The 20,777-nt window shown below is 36.1% G+C and overlaps 1 protein-coding gene across 3 annotated transcripts in view; it reads right to left on the bottom strand.

Annotated features, from left to right (window-relative positions):
- The window catches only part of FBXW7 (F-box and WD repeat domain containing 7), a 221,202-nt gene that overhangs the window by 11,426 nt on the left and 188,999 nt on the right, over positions 1-20,777 (bottom strand). For all 3 annotated transcript variants that reach the window (XM_049769608.1, XM_049769610.1, XM_049769609.1), the window contains 4 exons: positions 17,885-18,026; positions 7,079-7,213; positions 2,138-2,261; positions 42-178 (listed from right to left, as the gene is read on the bottom strand). In XM_049769608.1, the coding sequence (XP_049625565.1) occupies positions 42-178; positions 2,138-2,261; positions 7,079-7,213; positions 17,885-18,026 (538 nt within the window). The remainder of the gene's footprint in view (positions 1-41; positions 179-2,137; positions 2,262-7,078; positions 7,214-17,884; positions 18,027-20,777) is intronic.

The following is a 20,777-nucleotide window of genomic DNA, read 5'->3' as shown; positions in this document are numbered from 1 at the left end:
GCCAGGAACCAGGTACAATTTCTGTTTCCTATAAAAATTACCTTGGGTGATTTGAGTTCTCCTCGCCTCCAGTTAGTATCAATTCTGTGCTGTCTGATATATGCACTTTTCCATGGACTGTGAATGAAGCCTGGCTTTATTACTTTTCTTCTCTTGATATGCAATGGCTCATCAATACCTAGTTTTAAAAAATTGAAAAGTTTAACTACCTTCACCCAAAACAGAAATTTTATAATTTATCCCATCCTTCCCCTCATAGTCACTGAAATAAAAGATGTCAATGTTTCTATTCATTTGTTTGTTGGCCACACCTATAAGTGCTAAGGGCTTACTCCTGGCTCTGGGCTTAGAGGGTTACTCCTATGGTGGTTGGAGAACTATATGGGATGCTGGGAATCAAACCTGGGTCAGCTGTATGCAACGCAAACCCCCTTTGCACTGTACTACTGCTCCAGTCTCTAAAATATTTCTAAGCATTATTACAAAACAATGATGCAAAGCAGATATTCTGTATTGCATGTGTCTACATTATTCTTCTCTTTCTCTAGACAGCTCTATGCTGTGCAGAAACTGAAAAGAATCTGAAATATATAGTTGATGTGAAAAAAAGAGAGAGAGTTAAGTATAGAACTGCCACATGATCCAGAAAAAGTCCAAATCTGGAGATATGCCACAAAAAAAAGCAGGAACTAGGGCAAATATTTGTACACAGCATCAATGTTCACAGCATTAGTGAAAAGTTAGAAGCAGTTCGCATGTCCACACCAGATGAAGGGGGAACATTGTGTGTGTGTGTGTGTGTGTGTGTGTGTGTGAGAGAGAGATTCAGCGTTACATTTTGTGTGTGTGTGAGATTCAGCATTACATTTTGTGTGTGTGTGTGTGTGTGTGTGTGTGTGTGTGTGTGTGTGTGTGTGTGTGTGTGTGTGTGATTCAGCATTACTGAGCCTTACTAAGGAAGGCAATTCTTGAACACACTACCAGTGATGAACCTTGGAGACAAGATGCTAAATAAAGTAACCCAGTCAGAGGGAGCGTCAGATTCCACTTTATAGGTGCTGAGCCACAGAAACAGGAGAGAAAACAAATGGGGGCCAGCAGGGGCTTCAGAGAGAAGAAAAGGGAGCTGCTCGTTCCCAGGCCAGGAGGTGCAGTGGAGAAGACAGGAGAGCTCTGGAGGTGGAGGCAGGGGTGGCTGCAGAGCAATGTAAAGGTATTTGTTTTGGAATGAATGTACTAACTGCCACAGAATGGTGTATTTCAAAATGATTTAAAATACTACATTTTTCGATTATGTAACGTTACAATGAAGTCTGAAGCAGTAATGACAGATTCTACAAAATAGTGATTAGTGCAACTTCCTGTAGAAAGATTTAGAACAGAGAAGGGCTGACTTATTCTGAGACACAGACCGGAGGGCAGCAATAGAGCAGAAGTCAACACTGATGCGCCCTGTCCTGGGAGCTGTGCCTATAGGCCCTGGACTCGAGGTTGACCTACAAAAGAGGATCTCCCAAAGTGGTTCATACCATACTATCTCCGAGTCTTCCCAAGCAGTCTCCAGAGCAGTTGTAATTGGGGGTGGGGTTGAGCAGGCAATGAGTACTGTTTTCTAAGGAGTGGTAGACCAAATAATCCAGAACCTCTGCTGAATCTGGGAGAGATTCTATGTCCAGCTCTAAATTTCTTATCTAAAGTTCTGTTGCTCAGAGGCAAATCATACTGGAAAAATTTTCCCCAAGACCATTTTTCTAGATGATTGGCAAGGGATTATAAAAATAACTATTATGGATGATACCTACCTTCACTACAGAGAAATGGAACTGAAGGGAAAAAGTTGTTTTCAAAAACCCGACCTCTGTGGTGGGAAAGAAGGGGAATCCTGCAGAACTGAAGACGGGTAAAGAGGTGCTTGAGCATAGCTGTGGGTGGAGTGAGCAGACAGAGAAGAGTTCTGCTCACCTCAGGCTTTGATTTCCATTAAATCATTCTCACCTTGTTTTTTTTCACTCCTAACTAATTCTACAAGAGACTAAAAATCAGTCACATTTGTGACTACATTGTTCACCAAGGGGGTCAGTCTGCTACAAGACCTTGCCAAGTGTAAACATTTTCTCTCCATAATTCCGAACCTTACCCTCCTCTTTGCATTTCTCTCTCCAGAGAAGGTTGTCTTCAGCCAAAATTCTCCAGTAGCGGCAGGTCTGAGCCGCCTGTAGCAGATCTCTGGGTTCCAAGAATGAAAGCACATAAAGCGCCAACTATAAGAAAGAAATAGAGTATGTTTAAATAAAGATAAAAAAAAAAATGAAAGAAAGAAAGAAACAGAGTGGTATGCTTATAGTTTAAACATCATAAAAATAATGACTGACTATTCCCTACAGGATGAAGGATATAATTATAGATAAAGGAATCTAACTTAGAATATTCTAAGTTCTAAAATTATGGATGAAAGCAAATTTTAATATTCCATCTAAACTAATACATCACACCAGATTTTAAAAACCAAAACAAACAACCCAAATTCTTAGTTGGCTGTGATATACTTCATTCTCCTAACTCCTTACCTCTTCAAGAATATTCATTGAACCCCCCCATCTCTTTCTCAACCCCAGATTTCAAATTTTTTTTTACTTTATTAACTGTCAATTCTTTTTTTCCCCTCTGTGTTACAATGTCAAATCACCAAATTTAAGTTGCTGAAGACTTAAGAAATCATTTCTGTATATTCTGCAAACTGACTTTGGATCACTTCTGTGATTACCAGGTTTTCACCACAGAGTGTCTATTACGACGACGGGTTCTGCAAACATTTACAACACTGAATATAAATAACAAAAGTGGACAATTAGCAAATGGCTCTCTAGATATGAGTTAACTGGACCTATTTATTTTATGTTGCCCACTGGGTTTTTCACATGGGCCAGACAAAATTGTATAGTTAGTTGGATTAATTCTTAGGTAAGCATATTAGTGATTTAAAAATGTTGGTTCCAGTACTTGCAAACCATCCAATTATTTTTCCAGTGTGCAAAGTCAATGCAAGAATAAAGGAAGAGAAAAGAGGAGCAATGACAGCTTCTGGGGATGCTTATTGAAACCTCACAAATAATGTATAATTTAAAATTATGACATTAGAACAAAAATTATCTAAACAGTAGTAGTTTTAACAAATTAAAGCATAGCAATTAAGACAAACATCCATTTTAAAGGACTTTGCCATGTAGAGTAAAAGAACAATCTGAATTATTTTTCAATGCCAAATTGGAATTACATGATAAAAATTAAGCTTTCCCACATTCTATTATATGTGTTTATAGGTACCCATATAGTTCACAGTTAATTCCATATTTGAGTATACTCTATATAGAAGGCACTTCAACATAAGTATTCAATGTTACTATTGAAAAATGACAGTGAAAACAGTTCTGTGCAATAATTATTTTTGATCAGAGAAAACATGATGAAACTGATTCATTAAAATAAAAAAGCACAGCTATATTCAAAAATCTATGTGTATGTTGAGATATAAATCTCAATACCATGCTTTTTTTCATGGATACCCTATATTGATTTAATTTTGAAAAATCAAAGGCTAGTACCTCTGTATAGTATTAGTTTAATAGTAAACTCATAATTCCATATTATTAATCTTCTATTCAAAAATAGCCAGGCAGTTTCTTTCTACTTATAGCTACTTACTACTCAAAATAATTAGAAAGTTTGTACAGAGATTTTTATTCTTTGCTTTCATTTTTCCAATTTTGGCAAGTCATTTACAGAAGCATTTAATGAATTGTAAAGGCTAGGAAACAAGTCCAGAACATCTTAGATTTCAAAGATGTAAGACCAAAATCAACAGGCAAAAATTATCTTCACTACTGATAAAAGCTCATCTAGTACAGGGACTAGCAATAGTACAGCAAGAAGGTACTTGCCTTGCATGCAGTAGACCTGGGTTCAATTTCCAGCATCCCCTGTTATCCCCCAAGTCCACTATGAGTGATTCCTGATTACAGAGCCAGGAAACCCTGGACTCCGCTGGGCGCCCCCTCCCCCTGACCAAAATAACCCTCCAAAACAGAAGATGCTCTAGTTACAATTTCTGTATGCATTCAAAAGAAGTGCAAAAGTTGAAATATCAACTCCACAGGTAACTGGCACACTCACCTTCAGGTGATAGCAAAAACCCTAAATCAGAAACATGACTATTTGCTTTTAGACTGTTCCATCAAAGCATGTAGGTATTATAGAAAACACATATAGTAAAACAAAAATGGAAACCAGAAACTCAAAGCCAACAATAATACACACAAATGGCTTAAAGATCGGGGGAAAATAGAATACATATTATTTTGGCAACAATATTTTCTTTTTGAGTTAGAAAGGGAACAGCAAAGTTAACTCATTCTTACTGTGAATTATGAAGAAAAAAACGATCATTAAGTAAATTAAGATTCGTCATGCAGGCTCCTTACAAAGGAGAGAAAAGACATTATCCTGAACCACAGGTTTCTTGCAGATGGGTGACAAACATATATCCAACAGTTTTTCTTTTCATTTGTTTTAAAGGTAAAAATCTAGATTAGTAATTCTTCTAGGGACCACTTCTCTCAGACAGAAGCTCTTAAATTGAAAAACAATCAATAAAATTACTTTTCCCAGCCCCCACCTTGTAATTTTAGTGAGAGTTGTTATTTTTTTCTTTTCTCTATGATCTATATAAAAGACCACAACAGTAAGCTTAAAAGATGATTAAGACTTTCCCAGAATTGCTCAATTTCAGTGGCTTGAACTAATGAAAGGGAAGAAAAATAAAAAACACAGAAAATGTTGGATGATCTTATGTTAAAATTTATTCAGGTTTTTGTTTTAGATCTTCTACTTTATTACTATGCTTTTCTTGATGGTTACTTACAAAATAAGGATAATGCTGTTTATCACAAGTCTCCCATGTGAGACTAGTGAGATTTTTGTCAAGGTTTTTGAGATAAATAAGTAAATGTTGGTAAAAAGCTTTGACATCTGTTAAAAGGAATTATAAGAAAATTATTACATGTTTATTTCCTGACATAAAGATAATGAGTTAAATAATAATAGTACTTAGACTCCAATAAGATAATGCTAGTTTCCTTAAGAGTTTGAGTTATACAGTTTTTTCTCATATAATATAAAGCATTTTCCAAATTAGTAAAGTTTTCTTCCTTACCCTAGAAATTGAAAGAAAGGAAGGACACAGAGGATTGATTAGGTCACTCTCTTTCCTCAGGAAATTTTTTTAAAAGAACACCGTATTTAAGGGGCCGGAGAGATAGCATGGAGGTAAGGCATTTGCCTTGCATGCAGAAGGATGGTGGTTAGAATCCCGACATCCTATATGGCCCCCTGAGCCTGCCAGAAGCGATTTCTGAGTATAGAGCCAGGAGGAACCCCTGGACACTGCTGGGTATGACCCTCCCCCAAAAAAGAACACCTTATTTAAAAAAAATTCTTACAATATTTACCCTTGTTATCAATAACTTGTACTCTGTTTTGGTTGTTTTTTTTTGTGTGGTTTTTGGGTCACACCCGGCAGTGCTCAGGGGTTACTCCTGGCTCCATGCTCAGAAATTGCTCCTGGCAGGTACGGGGGACCATATGGGACGCCGGGATTCGAACCGATGACCTTCTGCATGAAAGGCAAATGCCTTACCTCCATGCTATCTCTCCGGCCCTGTACTCTGTTTTGAAAGTATTTTCATACTCAGATTTTAAATGAGTTATGTTAAGAAGTTACAATGGAGATTCAAATAAGCAAATACCAAACCAAATCTTACCATTCTCACAGCTAAGTGGACAAACTAAACTAGATTTTAATTGCACGTTAGACTTGCTGATAAATTAGACACTGGATGTTAACAAAATGCTAACACTGAAAAATAAGGGGGTTAGAAAATGAAACTATGAAGCCTTTGTGAATAAATTCACTCTAAGTCCTATATATGAGTTTCCTATAACTAATGTCCATCTAGAAGCCAAAAGTGCTTCTGTCAATTTTATAAGTCATTTCAGCTCAAAAAGTAGTTACAAAAGAACTATTATAAATAAAATTATTTCTGTTATTTTTAAAAGAATATCACTCATTCCGAAGAAGAAAAATTTCAGGACAAAAATGCTCCCTTCCCCAATTCAACTTTTCTTGAAGATATGCTAACTCTAAACACTAAATATGATGAACCTTTTATTCATAGCTAATGCTCAAAAATATGTAGAATGCCTATCTAAAAATACTGATTCCTTTGTTTTTTTATTTGAAGTTTCAGAATCCTTTGCAATGGTACACTGGTACCTTACACTGTCTTCTTAGCTGATAAGTAATTAGTGGCATATACATAATTTGTGAAAACAAATCACAGTGACATTACTTAATGCTATAGCATTTACTGATAAAATTAAGCTATAAATCCTATAAACATAATAAGTGATACCTCATTTATACAGGCAAAAATGCCATATATGCAATTAGCCTGATTAAAACAGTCTCATTTTAAACCAAAATATATATAAACAAATGGGCATAAGAAATTCCAAAATACACAGTTATATAAGAATGTTTTTGGTACAAGAAATCTATGACAATGTATCTTTGTGGATAAACTTTGTATAAAATCTAAGAAAAAGAAAACTCAACTCAATGAAACTATTTGCCTTAAGGATTTAAGAAAAACAAACAACAAAAACATGTTGCTGTTAAAATAAAACCAGAAGTTAAAAAATATACTACTACAATAAATAGAACAAGACAACTAAAGACTGAACTTCAATATCTTAGTAAAAAAATACTAACAACTTAAAAAACCTACCCTCACATATGCCTATACCAGTGATGGAAAGAAATCACTTAGTCCACAGGCATACTTAATCTCACAATTGTATTACTAAATCACAACAGTTTATCATTTACAGCCTCTTTCAAAACTAATTAAGAGTGATAAACCGACACTACTGAATACCATAATTAGTATGACAATGTTTGAAGGAAGGTGTTGAGTTATAGTTTCAAAACTCCCCAAGGAAGAATATAATTGATAATCCTTACCTCTTTAGGGAGCAAGGAAATGAAGTCTCGTTGAAACTGGGGTTCTATCACTTGCATCATATGTTTTACTTGGGTTGGTTCACAACTATCAATTAGCTCATCTAAAGCAAGCAATTTTTCAGGTCCACTCCAGCTCTATCAAAAAGGAATAAGACATTTTTATTATTTAATATATCTCAAAGTACAAATTCACAAGAGAAAAGTCCACACTTATAAACAACATGAAAATGGCTCCTTGGGATCAAATAGATAGTACAGGAACTAAAGGAAAGCACCTGCTTTACTACTTCTATAATGTAAAAGTCTTAAGGAAAGTCAAAGTTTTGGCAGAATAATTTTGCATCACATTACTATAACTGTTATGCTCATCTACTACCAAAAACACTGTCTAAATAATCAGAGACATCAATTTGGATTACTGACTTATTAAGGACATTTGACAGATATCTTTCTTCACCTACACTCCTAGCAGGCACCAAGACTGGAGGGTTTTAATAAGGTACTCATCTGAGAGTTTGAAGATTGGCAGCATCATTTAGAGAAAAATTAGTTGCTATACAGACTAAACATATCTCAGTGTCTTCAACAAATTCGAAGGGCTTTGATTTGTTATATAAAATAATTTTCAGCTAAAACACCGCTGAAAATTGTAGCTGACTAAGTAGAATTAGAATATGACGAAGATCAAATAAAGGTAAAAACTAAAAGTACTTCAGTTATTTACATTACAGAACACTGACACACAACAGCTATGCTAGAAAAACATTAACTCCTGAGGAGTAATTTAAAATATTACGTCCCCTATCCCAATAATTATGTAAAATATTTACAATAGCCTTGATATATATATATATATACATATATATATATATATATATAAAATCCTTGAGCAAGTGGACTGAAGTGCCTTTGTGGAATACTCAGTCCATTTAAACCTAAAATGGGTAAAGAGGACAACAGGTGAGGCATGGAGCTAGAAAGGTCTGGACATTGCTAATCCGTTTCTGGGTTAAGCCAGGAACATATACTTTGATACAAGTAAAACCATGTCTAAAAACAGACCTATTGAGGATGTGGGAAGCCATATTTGAATCCTTTTTAAAGAATTTGAGTTTTAGAAGCTACGGTGAACTTCATCTCTTCTTTTTTTCTCATAAAATGTAGATTATGAAAATACTCTCATACTGTAGTACTTCCATAGTGCTTAAACAAACATTATCTCATTTAGTCAAGCTAACAACCCTAGAGGAATATCCCTGTTGTTCCCCATGAGGAAACATAAGCTCTAATAACTAGTGTTCTTTTATTTCTCTTTACTCAGAACACTGCCTTTGCACATTCATTTTATATTCCTTTTTAGTTGGGGCAGGAGTCTACACAAAGAAATGAAAGCATACTCATATACATGTATGTGCAAACACATGACTAATTAGAAGGGCTAATTTTAAGTTTGGATAATTTCATCCTCTCAGGAGTTTGAATTCTTGTTCAAAACTTATCTCTTTGGGGGCCAGGAAGGTGGTGCTAGAGGTAAGGTGTCTGCCTTGCAAGTGCTAGCGTAGGACCGACCGAGGTTCGATCCCCCGGCATCCCATATGGTCCCCCCAAGCCAGGAGTGATTTCTGAGTGCATAGCCAGGAGTGACCCCTGCGCATCAAACGGGTGTGGCCCAAAAACAAAAACAAGCAAAAAAAAAAAACTTATCTCTTTGACAAAACATCAATCTTTGTTCATTTCTGATTATTTAGTATCAATATTAAAAACCTGGTTTACATTTTTTCTGTTTTGTTTTGGGGTGACATCTGTTGGTGTGCAGGTAATACTTCTGGCTCTCAAGGATCAATTCTAGTGCGACAATATGCATTTCTGGATCGGTTGAGTACAAGGCAAGTGAATTCCCTGGTAGACTTTCTCTCTAATCCCAAAGGTAAAGCTTAGAAACACACCACTTCTCTCCATAATTAGGATTCATGGATACCAGGCACAAGGATATGGTGTCCATTTTGAAAGTCAAACTTTATTATTTGGACTTGAATAACATACAGTAAGTCATTTGATAGACTACTTTTTTTTTATATATATATAAAATCTTTAAGCACCATGATTTACAAGCATGATTGTAGTTAGGGTTCAGTCATAAACAGAAAACCCCTCTCATCAGTGCAACATTCCCACCACCAATGCCCCCCACTCCTCTTTTCCCACCCCTGATAGGCATTCTATTTCTCTTACTCATTAAGATTGTCATGATAGTTGTTGTAGTTATTTCCCTAACTGCACCACTACTCTTTGTAGTGAGTTTCATATTGTGAGCTGATCCTTCCTGCCCTCATCTCTATGGTTTCTGGGCATTATTACAATAATGTCTCTAATTTTTCTTAAAAACCATAGATAAGTAGGACTATTCTGTGTATGTGATAGACTACTTTTAATGTCAACTTCTTACTATCCTTCATGTTATGAATACCTGCTTAGAAAAAATTTTGGAAGTGCTTATTGTTTAAATTCTGACATAAAAATAAATATATCCAAATGAAATTCTCTATAGTACAAAGATAGTTAAAAAGCCTTTCTTAATATCACTACTTAACATATGTTAATTATGTTACTAGTTATGATGACTATTTCTAACTTATGGCCATATATAAATTTAATGTTTCTTTTTAATTAATGTATTATTACTTTTTTATTTTATTTATTTATTTGGTTTTTAGATCACACCCGGCAGTGCTCAGGGGTTACTCTTGGCTCTGTGCTCAGAAATTGCTCCTGAACCATATGGGATGCCGGGATTTGAACTACCATCTGTCCTGGATTGCTTTGTGCAAGGCAAACGCCCTACTGCTGTGCTATCTCTCCAGCCCTGTCTTATTACTTTTCTTAAAATAAAGTAATAAAAAAAACATTATCAATTGATGGTAATAGGTAGAAAATAATCATGAATTTTAGGGTTTGAGGTGAAGAATAACCAGAAAATAAATAACTTAAATCTTAGATGGATGTTAGAAAACTATGTCAGAACTTTCTATATATTGAAGACAAAATTGATTTCAGATTAAAAGGCTGTCTGGCAAAACCTTTTGAAGTGTATGGAAAGCGAGCTCAGCTTAGCATGCATGACACGAACAGCAATATCCCTGAGCGCTGCTAAGGGTGACCTCACCCCCCATGCACATAGCCAGGTATAGCCCCCCAAACCACCAGTTGTGACTTTCTATCTCCACCAAAATTGATAACTTTATACAGTATTTTCTCTGTAAAGAGTTAATAAGCCAAAAACTAAATTCTAACTTGATTTAATGATATATGCACTAGGCAGACATGGCTTGGACCCTTTATTGAAAAGGAGAACACCGGTCAAGAGCAGTGACATAAGCTCTCAGCTCACTGTGAGGATTGTCTCCACTGTAGATGTATCCTCAAAGTCCCAACTCTTTTCTCTTTTTTCTCTTTTCTCTCTCTCTCTCTCTCTCTCTCTCTCTCTCTCTCTCTCTCTCTCTCTCTCTCTCTCCCTCCCCCCTCCCTCCCCCCCCCCCCTCTCTCTCTCCCCCTCTCCCCCTCCTTGTCCTTCCTGAGTCCCAGAGCTGTGTATGAAATTGCTTGCTCAACATGTTCTCCGTTTTTCTCTGACATCCAATGTGCTCCCTATTTCAGTATATAGTAAACTCTTGACTCGTCACTCTCACCATCAGCTGATTCAGATCATTCAGTGAATCCCAGGGATGATTTCAACCCAAATTACAGCCTGAACCTGAGCTCTAGCATTGCTGGTCTATGTTACAATGATCTCCCACTGGACTGTTCCTACCTCCTCCCAGCTTCCCACCTCAACCACTTTTCCTTGCTTGTCTACACAAAGTCACTCAACTCTTCAGCTCAAATCCCTCTAGATGATACTTCCATTTTCATTCTAAGTAAAAGTCAAAGTCCCCATGGCCTGACTAAAGTTCTATATTCTTATTATTTTTCTCCCTCCCACCTTATCTCTTGGGGGGGGGGGGAGGGAGCTGAGGGCTGAAACACACCCTGCAGTGTTTAAGAGTCCTTCCTGGTTCAGTGTTTTGTGGTGCTTAGGGGATCAAAACCTGGGCCTCCTACATAGCACAAGCTCCAGTCCAAATGGTCGGCTCTGCTTTTCCTTTCTCTGCCTCAAACACACAAAGTATGCTTTGACAGGGCCTTTTAATTTGCTACTCTCTGGGATCTTTTCTCTCAGATTCCTCCATGTCTACTTTCTTCTCTTGGCAACCGTCCTAACTGTAGACTAATCCCAAACCCCAGATACCACTCCCTTCCTGATTAGAATGGAAATTGTACTCAGGGGGGCTTTCAGAATCTGTTTTGTTCACTGTGGTGACCCCAGATTCAAAGCAAAGCCTATCCTCATGACAGCCACTCAGTAAATATTCACTCAGTGAAGAACTCCTGAAAAAATAAGAGAATATTATACCAAGGTTGTCCCAAAAATATTTCCAAAGAGTGTTTCTATTTTATATTTCATGCCATCTCTAGGTCTTCCTTCCTTCATCTGGTTCTGAGACTGGCTGGGTATGTGGTCATATAAGGCTGACAACAGCAAGGGAAATACTCTCAACCTAGAAATCTGCAGGGAATGACTCACCACCACCCATATGATCCTCACAAGAGGGATAGTGGAAAGGCCACTGAATTGGAGGGTCAAAAAACTCAAGGCTGGCAGGAGTTACTACTATCACTAAGTCATAACTTCACCTCTGAAGACCTTATTTTCTTTATCTGCATAAGTGGTGGCTAATTGCAATGATAATCATTTGAAATCTGTTCTGTAAGAATCGTATTAGAAAAGAAAAAAGGAAGTATGGGGGGGGGCCAGGAAAATAGTCTAAATTGAGAAGAATTGAGAAAAATTAAACTCAACTTGTGGGCAAAGTTACAAATGCAAATCTGAAAATTCACCATCAACTTGGTAGTTGTTTTCAGGCCACTAACGAGCTGAGTAGAGGAAACAATGAAGAGAGGAAGGAGCACTGTGTTATAGGATAGTGAGGGTCTGGATCAGGGGCTCTCAAACTTTTTAAACAGGGGGCCAGTTCACTGTCCCTCAGACCATTGGAGGGTCTGACTATAGTAAAAACAAAACTTATGAACAAATTCTTATGCACACTGCATATATCTTATTTTGCAATGAAGAAACAAAACAGATATAAATACAATATGTGGCCTGCGGGCCATAGTTGGATTTTCACTAGTTTAGGGAAGATGCCGACTACTCCCTTCATTAATCTGTGTCAGACACCCCACCTTCATAATAAGGGGCGTGGGCCACATCAGAACTTCCAAATGCCAGCTGAGTGCAAAAATCAAAGAGCCAGCAAAAATCAAAGAGCCAGCTCCAGGAGTCTGATTCAGTGGTCAAGGTAAGATTAAGATGTTTGTCTTAAACAACTCGCCCAGTACTGATGTGGGTGAGTCACCAGCCAGTCTGGAAGCCTCACTCCAGAGACATGGTTAATACATGGACAGTCCTGGGGCAGCTGTCTAGATGTGTTAACTAGCTTCTCTAGCAGAAGCAGCAAATGGAGATCCAATCTGTTGGAGTCCAGCACTGGAAATTTCACTATGCTATTACTTACTAGCCCATTTTACTGTGGATCAACTCTATTAAATTCAACAGACATCAAAATCTGAAAGAACATAGTCCTGATTTTGCTTTCTGAAGAAACTAATAACAGTCTAATTCAACTTTTACAGGAAGTCCTCAAAACGCTAAACAAATACAACATATTTTCATAGTCTTCTCTGGTTAAGTACATAGACTTTCTTTTTTTTTTTTTTTTTTTTTTTTTTTGGTTTTTTTTTTGGGCCACACCCTGTGACGCTCAGGGGTTACTCCTGGCTATGCGCTCAGAAGTCGCTCCTGGCTTGGGGGACCATATGGGACGCCGGGGGATCGAACCGCGGTCCGTCCGAGGCTAGCGCAGGCAAGGCAGGCACCTTACCTTTAGCGCCACCGCCCGGCCCCTGACTTTCTTTAACTCCTTTTCACACAAGATTTTTGATCATACTATTTCAAATATAACTACAAAGTGATAAATACAGAATTCACTTCTGTAAATAAATTCATAATTTCCCACTTAAGATTTTGTTGACAAGCAAATAAAATAAGAACTCAACAAAGTCAGGGAACATGCACAATTTTGGTTATTGTAAAACTTGATTAAATTCTTCAGTAGTTTTAATTTAAAAAAGTAAAACGAATATTTGAGTTTATTCTTAATAAACACATTGAGTATAATAGCTATTTTTCAAAGTATATTGATAAATGCAACACAATGCAAATATATTGTGATTGAAAATATTAGATATTAATACTGCTTCTATGAAGCTAGTGTTAACAGCACCTTTGTAAAGACATGATAAAATTGAGACTGACAAAGATGTTCTCTGACCAAAAGATAAAACTCATTTTTATTAAGCCTCCACTGTCTTTCCAAAATATAGCTTATTTGCATGTTTTCTCTCTATTGACATTTTAGTGTTGTTACATGAAATGTGAAGTAAAGATAAGAAGTGATATACTGGGCCCGGAGAGATAGCACAGTGGCGTTTGCCTTGCAAGCAGCCGATCCAGGACCAAAGGTGGTTGGTTCGAATCTCGGTGTCCCATATGGTCCCCCGTGCCTGCCAGGAGCTATTTCTGAGCAGACAGCCAGGAGTAACCCCTGAGCAACACTGGGTGTGGCCAAAAAAACAAAAAACAACAACAACAAAAAAAAAACCAAAAAGAAAAAAAAAAGAGTGATATAGTATTTATAAAATTATCCAATAATCAAGAGGCAGAGCCAAAATTTGTACTAAGAGCTTTTCTTTTTCTTTTTTCCTTTTTTGGTTTTTGGGCCACACCCAGTGGTATTCAGAGGTTACTCCTAGCTCTGTGCTCAGAAATCACTCCTGGCAGGATCAGGGGCCTTATGGGATGCCGGGGATCAAACCCGGTTGGCCGCGCTCAAGGCAAGCTTCCTACAAGCTGTGCTATCACTCCAGTCCTTGAGCTTTATCTTTGAATACCATGTATTTCTCATTTTATCAGGATGTCTCAGAATTTCAACATGACAGAATGCTAAGTTATTAGTGCCCTTAACTTTCCAAAATTTTCCAATCAAATACCATCTAGAAATGGCTTGTTTAGGCCCAAATGATGTAAACAAACAAATAACCAAACCTCTCCAAAAATACTAATCCTATACTACTATTCCCCCAGCAAAAGCAGAACCAATGACTACTGAAAATTTAAATGATACCAATTGTCTGGGGCTTGAGCTTTGTTTCTAGTTTTCATGTGTCTTTTTGCAGAGGCATTGTTTCAATTTCCCTTTATCCAAAGTGGTATCATTTGTTCTTACTCAATTTATAGGTTGTATGCAGAGGACTTCATCAGACTAGATGGAGCTGAACCAAAATAATGCTGTGTCACTGCCTTAGGAACAATATCAGAGCAGTAAGCACAAAAGTCCTCCCGTTTTGCTTGTTGTCCAACAGAAAAGTCATCATTAAACCCCACCTCACCCCTACCCCCATCTATCTGCAGAAATCATGCTAGTTTAATTACCCCTCAACTCAACCGCACAAGTCAACTCAAGATTCCCCACACTTGACTATGAAATGATATTTCTCTACAAGATAAGCAAGCTTTTCAGCAAGTGACTCATCTGGCATTACTCTGGTACCAGCCATAACAAAATTAGGGCCAGGACACAGCAATGAGGCCCACGTATGTCAGACAGACAGAGGACCCAAAGGACTGCCAGGGCCTGATCTACCAGCCTACCTGACCTTTTGCTGTGAGTTGATTTCGTTGCTACAGAGTATGTATCTGGAGGGGAAAAGGCTGCATAGTAATTGTAACTGCAGGGTAAATTTAGATGTTATTCTATTAACTAAAAGTAAGTTTTCTTCACTGCATCTACTTCTCATGTGTAAAGAAGTCAAATGGACCTTTTTTACAAACCCAAGTCAGTCTAGCATTTTTTAGTTACTGAATCTCATTAAGTCTAGGAAATAATCTTTTACAATTAATATTTCTGAAGCTGGGAATGCCTCCAATAATAACTACAATCTCAGATATAATGAAATAGAGTATGTGTGAATGGAATCTGGGCCTTTTAAGAAAATCAGGAGTCAGTTAAGCAAGCAAACATTGGACACAGAGCTCCTTCAAACAGCCTAATTGTAGGATAAAGTGCAACTGTCCCCAAGTACATCCATGTTTGCAAATTCGCTAAAAGGCATGGTTGGGGTTGGCCTAGGCTAGCAAAGAAGATTCTGGTACTCAGAAACAGTGAAAAAAATGTATCTGCATCACGACCATAGTCAAAAAAAAATTAGGGAAAAGGAGTGAACAACCTCCAGTGGTCAGGCTTGTTTATTCTTAAACACAGGGATCACTCCTGAAACTACTCAGAGAACTATATGGGGTGCTGCACTGAACCAAGTAGCAAGGCAAGTGCTCTACTCACTGTACTATTGCTATCTGGGTTCCACGGCACATCTGGCCTGGAACTACTTATCTTCTGGTAAGAAATAAAGCTTTTGAAAACTGGTGAGAGAGTGCAGATGTTAAGAGTGCTTGCTTTGTAGGGGTCAACCCCAGTTTAATCTCCAGGACCACATGGCCCACCAAGAATCTCTGGGCACAGTCCTAAAGTCCCCTGAGCACTTGGCAGCCCTGGTTGTCCCTGACACTGGAGAACTTGAGCATCAATACATCCTTGACTCAAACATCAGACTAGTTAGCCAAGAATCTTTGGGGAGGATTCCTTGGGAGCAATACCCCAAAACAGAACGTTTTATATGAAATAAACATTTTGGAGGTTGTCTATATTGATGTTATTTATTACTAATCCAGCACTTGATTTATAAAATCATGCTGGCATTTTCTTATAAATGTAATATAAATTTGGCTTCTATACTACTCTCAAGTGTTGAGATCCTCAAGTCACATATAAGCTCAGTATATACCACATCCTGCCTTGACTTAGAAACACACAAGTGTTCAGATTATATCCTTAAGACAGAATACATGCCTGAGTTATATCTTCATTTCTATCGATGAGTAGTTTTTTAATGGACAGACACCCCCCCAACAAAAAAGGATTCTGAGGTTGTGCAGAGGAGAGAAAGAAATTGATTTAAATTACAGAAACGGGGACACATAAACCTAAATTAGAAGGAAAGAGATACTACGAAAAGAAATGATGAAAATGAAAAATAGAAAGAAAAAACGAGAGCAGATGCTTTGCAATTGCTGTGGTTTATACAAGAAGCAAAATACAACTTCCTTGTTTCTCCACTAGGCACTGTAGGGTGTGTGTTGTCTGTGAGGGGGGATGTAGGGTACATAGGTGTGTAGGTGTGTAGGTGTGTGTGTATAGGGGTGTGTGTGTGTGTGTGTGTGTGTGTGTGTTTAACAACTAAAAATGATCCCACCCAGGAAAATCCAACCCATGCTGTATAACACTGCTTTAACCTTACAGTTAGGAACTGACAAAAGAAAGAAAGAAACCAACCAAAAGAAAAATAAGTCCTATCTTCATTTTCAATAATCATCTAAAGGGTAGAAAGGACTTTTTTAACATCCATTTAAAAACTACGCTTCAAAGCAACAACAATAACAACAACACAAAGGTATGTTTTGTGTATATGTACATGTATTTTAGTTTTTGCTCAAGGATTCTTTCATTAGATTTTAAATAAATGATACCTTAAAAATCTGAAATATTCATGAGATCAAAGTCTTTCCAACTGTTTTACTTCTATATAAATTCTAAAACAACACTTTGCAAGCCTCTGGAGGCAAGACAATACAGTCATTTGCTAACCTCAAAGATACCTTCAACTTTACATAACTTATTTATTAGCTGCAAAGAACAATTAAGCAAGTTTTTAATCCATGCCAACTATTTTGCTAAAAATATGGCTTATATTATGCATTGTCTTACTGGAACAAAAGATAGATCACTTTAATATAGATGATTTATAAAATTCATAATATTCCAGTTTGGGTTATAGTCGATCTTCCCTGGAAATGGCCAAAGAATTTAAATGCTAGTAAAATGCTGTGATTGGAAGTGGAACAGAGTCAATCCTACATAAGGAAAAGAAAGCAGCATTAGCCCTTAGAGGTTACTCAGGTCACAATGACAGGTAAGTTACCAACAGTGACTAATTAGCAGAGTTCTTGTATTACTCCTAAATGTTTAACTTCCAAGCACTGTGGTTCAGAAGATAATGACAGCAGCCCCAGAAAAAGAAACATGAAGAAGAAAATAAATCCTATTATCTAAATTGCAATAAAAATGCAGAAGTATGCTTACAAAATAAGCACTGGACTCTCTTGATTAATAGTTAAAAATTAAGATGACCTCCTTTGTTTTTAATAACGTTTTTATTGATATATATTGCATAGAACATAACATCCACCATTTCAATTGGGCACTTCAATGGTACCCAGCATACCCACCATGCTGTGCAACCATCATCACTAGCCAATTCTAGAACATTTCCATCATCCCCCAAAGAAATTTGGAGTGAGTTCTAATAGCTCTTCCCTACTGCCTCACCACCATGAATCTTCTTCCTGGTTCTATGGATTTGCCTGCTCATGTAACTAAGCACCCTTTTTTGTCTGGCTTCTTTATCTAGCATAAGGTTTTCAAGTTTTATCCATGGTGCAGCATGTAACAGTACTTCATTCCTCTTATGGCTGAAAAAGCCCTCATTCCCCACAATTAAGCTAAGCATTTCAAGTACAGTGCTTAGACATATCACCTGAAACATTTTCAGCCATTCCTGCAGGCCTGTAGGTGGTTGGACAGATGTAATCCGGCGTCGCTGCTGCCCTTGGCCATTGGCTGCTCTCAGGTCTCCGAAAGTTGTTGGTGTTGCTGAATATGGTACAATCCCAGTGGTACTGCAAAAAATACATGGGTATTTATTAGTTCAGATGAATGTTTTAGTCAATTTCAATTATTAACAAATTATTTACTATATTCAGAGATCAAGGATACACAAAATCTATTCTGCTAGCCTTAGAGTTAAGACATTTCCCTGCTACATAGTAACAATCTAATATTCAGTGATACTAATCACTACCAAATGGCAGAATCTCCATGGAAAAAGAGCTAGTTGCTGATATGTACAAATAATATTAAATTATTTCTGTAGAAGATATGTCCTATTTCTATTATTATTCAGTCTTCAGTAATCAAATGAAAGCTAAAACTTCCTTTATAGACAGGATGATGAGATTTATTAACACTAAAAATATCACTGCATTACTAGTAGTATGTTCATATGTTCTTGAATATTGCACTTACTATTGACATTATTCATTAAGTTGGTCCCAGATGCCTCTAAAGTATTAAAATATTTGTTCCTTTTCAATTTTCCATTGTTACTTATAGTTTAGGCTATATAATATTTATAGGATTGAGTCTCGATTAAAAATATTTCACATAAATTGAACAAGTATTGATAATTTATTGTGTTATATGCAAAATTAAATAAATGAGGTGATCAAACACTTTTATCCAATAAATCAAGCTGTAGGATAAGTTAAAAATAAACCTGAAATTTAATTCTGAAATTAATAGTAAAATAGACTGAGACTAGATGGCCCATTTCTAAAATTATTTAACTCTCCCATAGATGATTAAGAGTAGTAAAGTATGATCATAACTGCTTTCCTATATTAAGCTTTACTTTATAATTTTAATGTATAATTATTTTAAAGTAAATGCTGAATATATCTATTTCAGAGACATATGGGAAAAAGGAGAAGGGAGATTTAGGATTGGAAAGGTACATTTACAAGATAATTTACTGAGCTATAATACAATATTTTAAATCCAAAGAATATACTAACCGTAGTCTAACAATTTAGTAAGAAGCTCGAATATATTATGATGAAACAACTCCCAAAATTTTTCTATCCAGTAAATCATAATTGTTTGCTTAAAAATATATCTCAATCACCATATTTTACAGAGAACTCTTATCTACCACCTTCAATCTTTTATGTTATACATCTAAGACCATCTTTAATACTAAGCAAATGTAACAATTTTTTTCTATGAAAGTTCTTTCTCCTTCAAAGTGCCTGTAACTAATTTTCTTTTGAAAACAGTGAAAAATCTTATGCTTCGTCTTATTCAAAATGTCAAAAATACTTTTAAAGTACCAAACAGAAACTGACAAATTGTTCATAAAGATGTAGAAACCACTATGTTGCCTGGATTGCTTCAGGAAGATTATGTTAAAATATTAAAAATAATACTTCCCATTTTAGGGGCTTTCTTAATATTCAAAAGTGACCAACATTTAAAGACAATTTTTATTATAAATGTTTCATTGGTAAAAATTCACCCCCATCTATAAAGTGCCTTAAAAAAAAACCAACTGAAATAAATATTATCTGCATCCTATTATCAGTCATTTTTAATCGAACTTTGAAGTTGTATGGTTGATTGGATTTCTTACATTTAAAAGAGGGCATATTTTCAATATAAAACCCAACTTTCTCAGAAATACTTTATCCAGAGTGGAAGCAGCAGCTAAGACACAGTGATTACTTCCACTTGTCTTTCTATCATTCCACACCCTCTGGTGGAAGTGCCAGAACACAGTGAAATCGTCAAAAGCAAAGGGTAAGATATGAGAGAAGGGGCACAAATAACAAGAAATGGTTCCTAATAACTTAGAGCTAACTGTATTTTCTCTTTTGTATTATCTATGCATTTTTGTCTATATAATTTTTCAATTATTTTGATTTCTGAATTTTATAGGAGTGCTTAAAAGAAATGTTTTCTATGAAAAAAGGGGAAAACTAAAAAATATAAATAGAAAAAAGCTGCTTTCAAGGTTAACTCAGTAATGTTACACTACTGTTATATTATAAAACAATAGTTTTAAATCAAAACATTTAAGGAAAAGAAAAAAATAGCACCGTCATAAAATTCTTAAAATTATAACTTCCAATTAGGTTATCTGAAGGTATAACAGACTTAAAAAAAAAAAAGAAAAGAGGAAAAAGTTTTAAAATAAATACTTTTCTCATTTAAATTCTAAAATACCACATTCCGAATATCATCCAAAGCCATTTTTAATTGGCTGGGTCTGGTTTTTGTGCTTAAGTTAGCCTAATTGGCGTGAGAGTGGGAGAAGTTTTATACTGATGCTAAATCCAAAAATGATGGAATGAAACAGGCAACAAAACTACAATTGTGTTTAGTTGTTATGGAAACTATTCTACTGGTGTAGAAATGTATGTGTTAAAAACATAAGATCTACCAAGCAAATAAAAGGGAGTTTCTAACAGCAGTTTCATGAAATAAGATTTATTCATTATGAAGTTTATTCACTGCTAATAAATGTATTTCAATTCTGAATATATAATAGCTGTTGCTACAGTAATAGCAACAAGTAATACTTGTTCATATCAACATTATAGGATTTACATTCTAGACTTTCTTAAAATTTTAAAATTTTGTTTAGAAAAGAACCTCTACTTGTGTCTACTTCAACATACTATCGATATCTACTTGTGCCTACTTACTGTATTAGTAACAAAATATAAAGCATACTAGTATGGCAGGCATTCTCCCTATTGAAAATAATGTATTTCCCCATTTTCAGTGGTATTCAATGTATTAAACCACCAATC

The sequence above is a fragment of the Suncus etruscus genome, chromosome 3 (assembly GCF_024139225.1).
Source record: "Suncus etruscus isolate mSunEtr1 chromosome 3, mSunEtr1.pri.cur, whole genome shotgun sequence".
Lineage (NCBI taxonomy): Eukaryota > Metazoa > Chordata > Mammalia > Eulipotyphla > Soricidae > Suncus > Suncus etruscus.
Note: the sequence above shows the minus strand (reverse complement) of the source record. Positions and strands in the feature narration are given on the sequence as shown.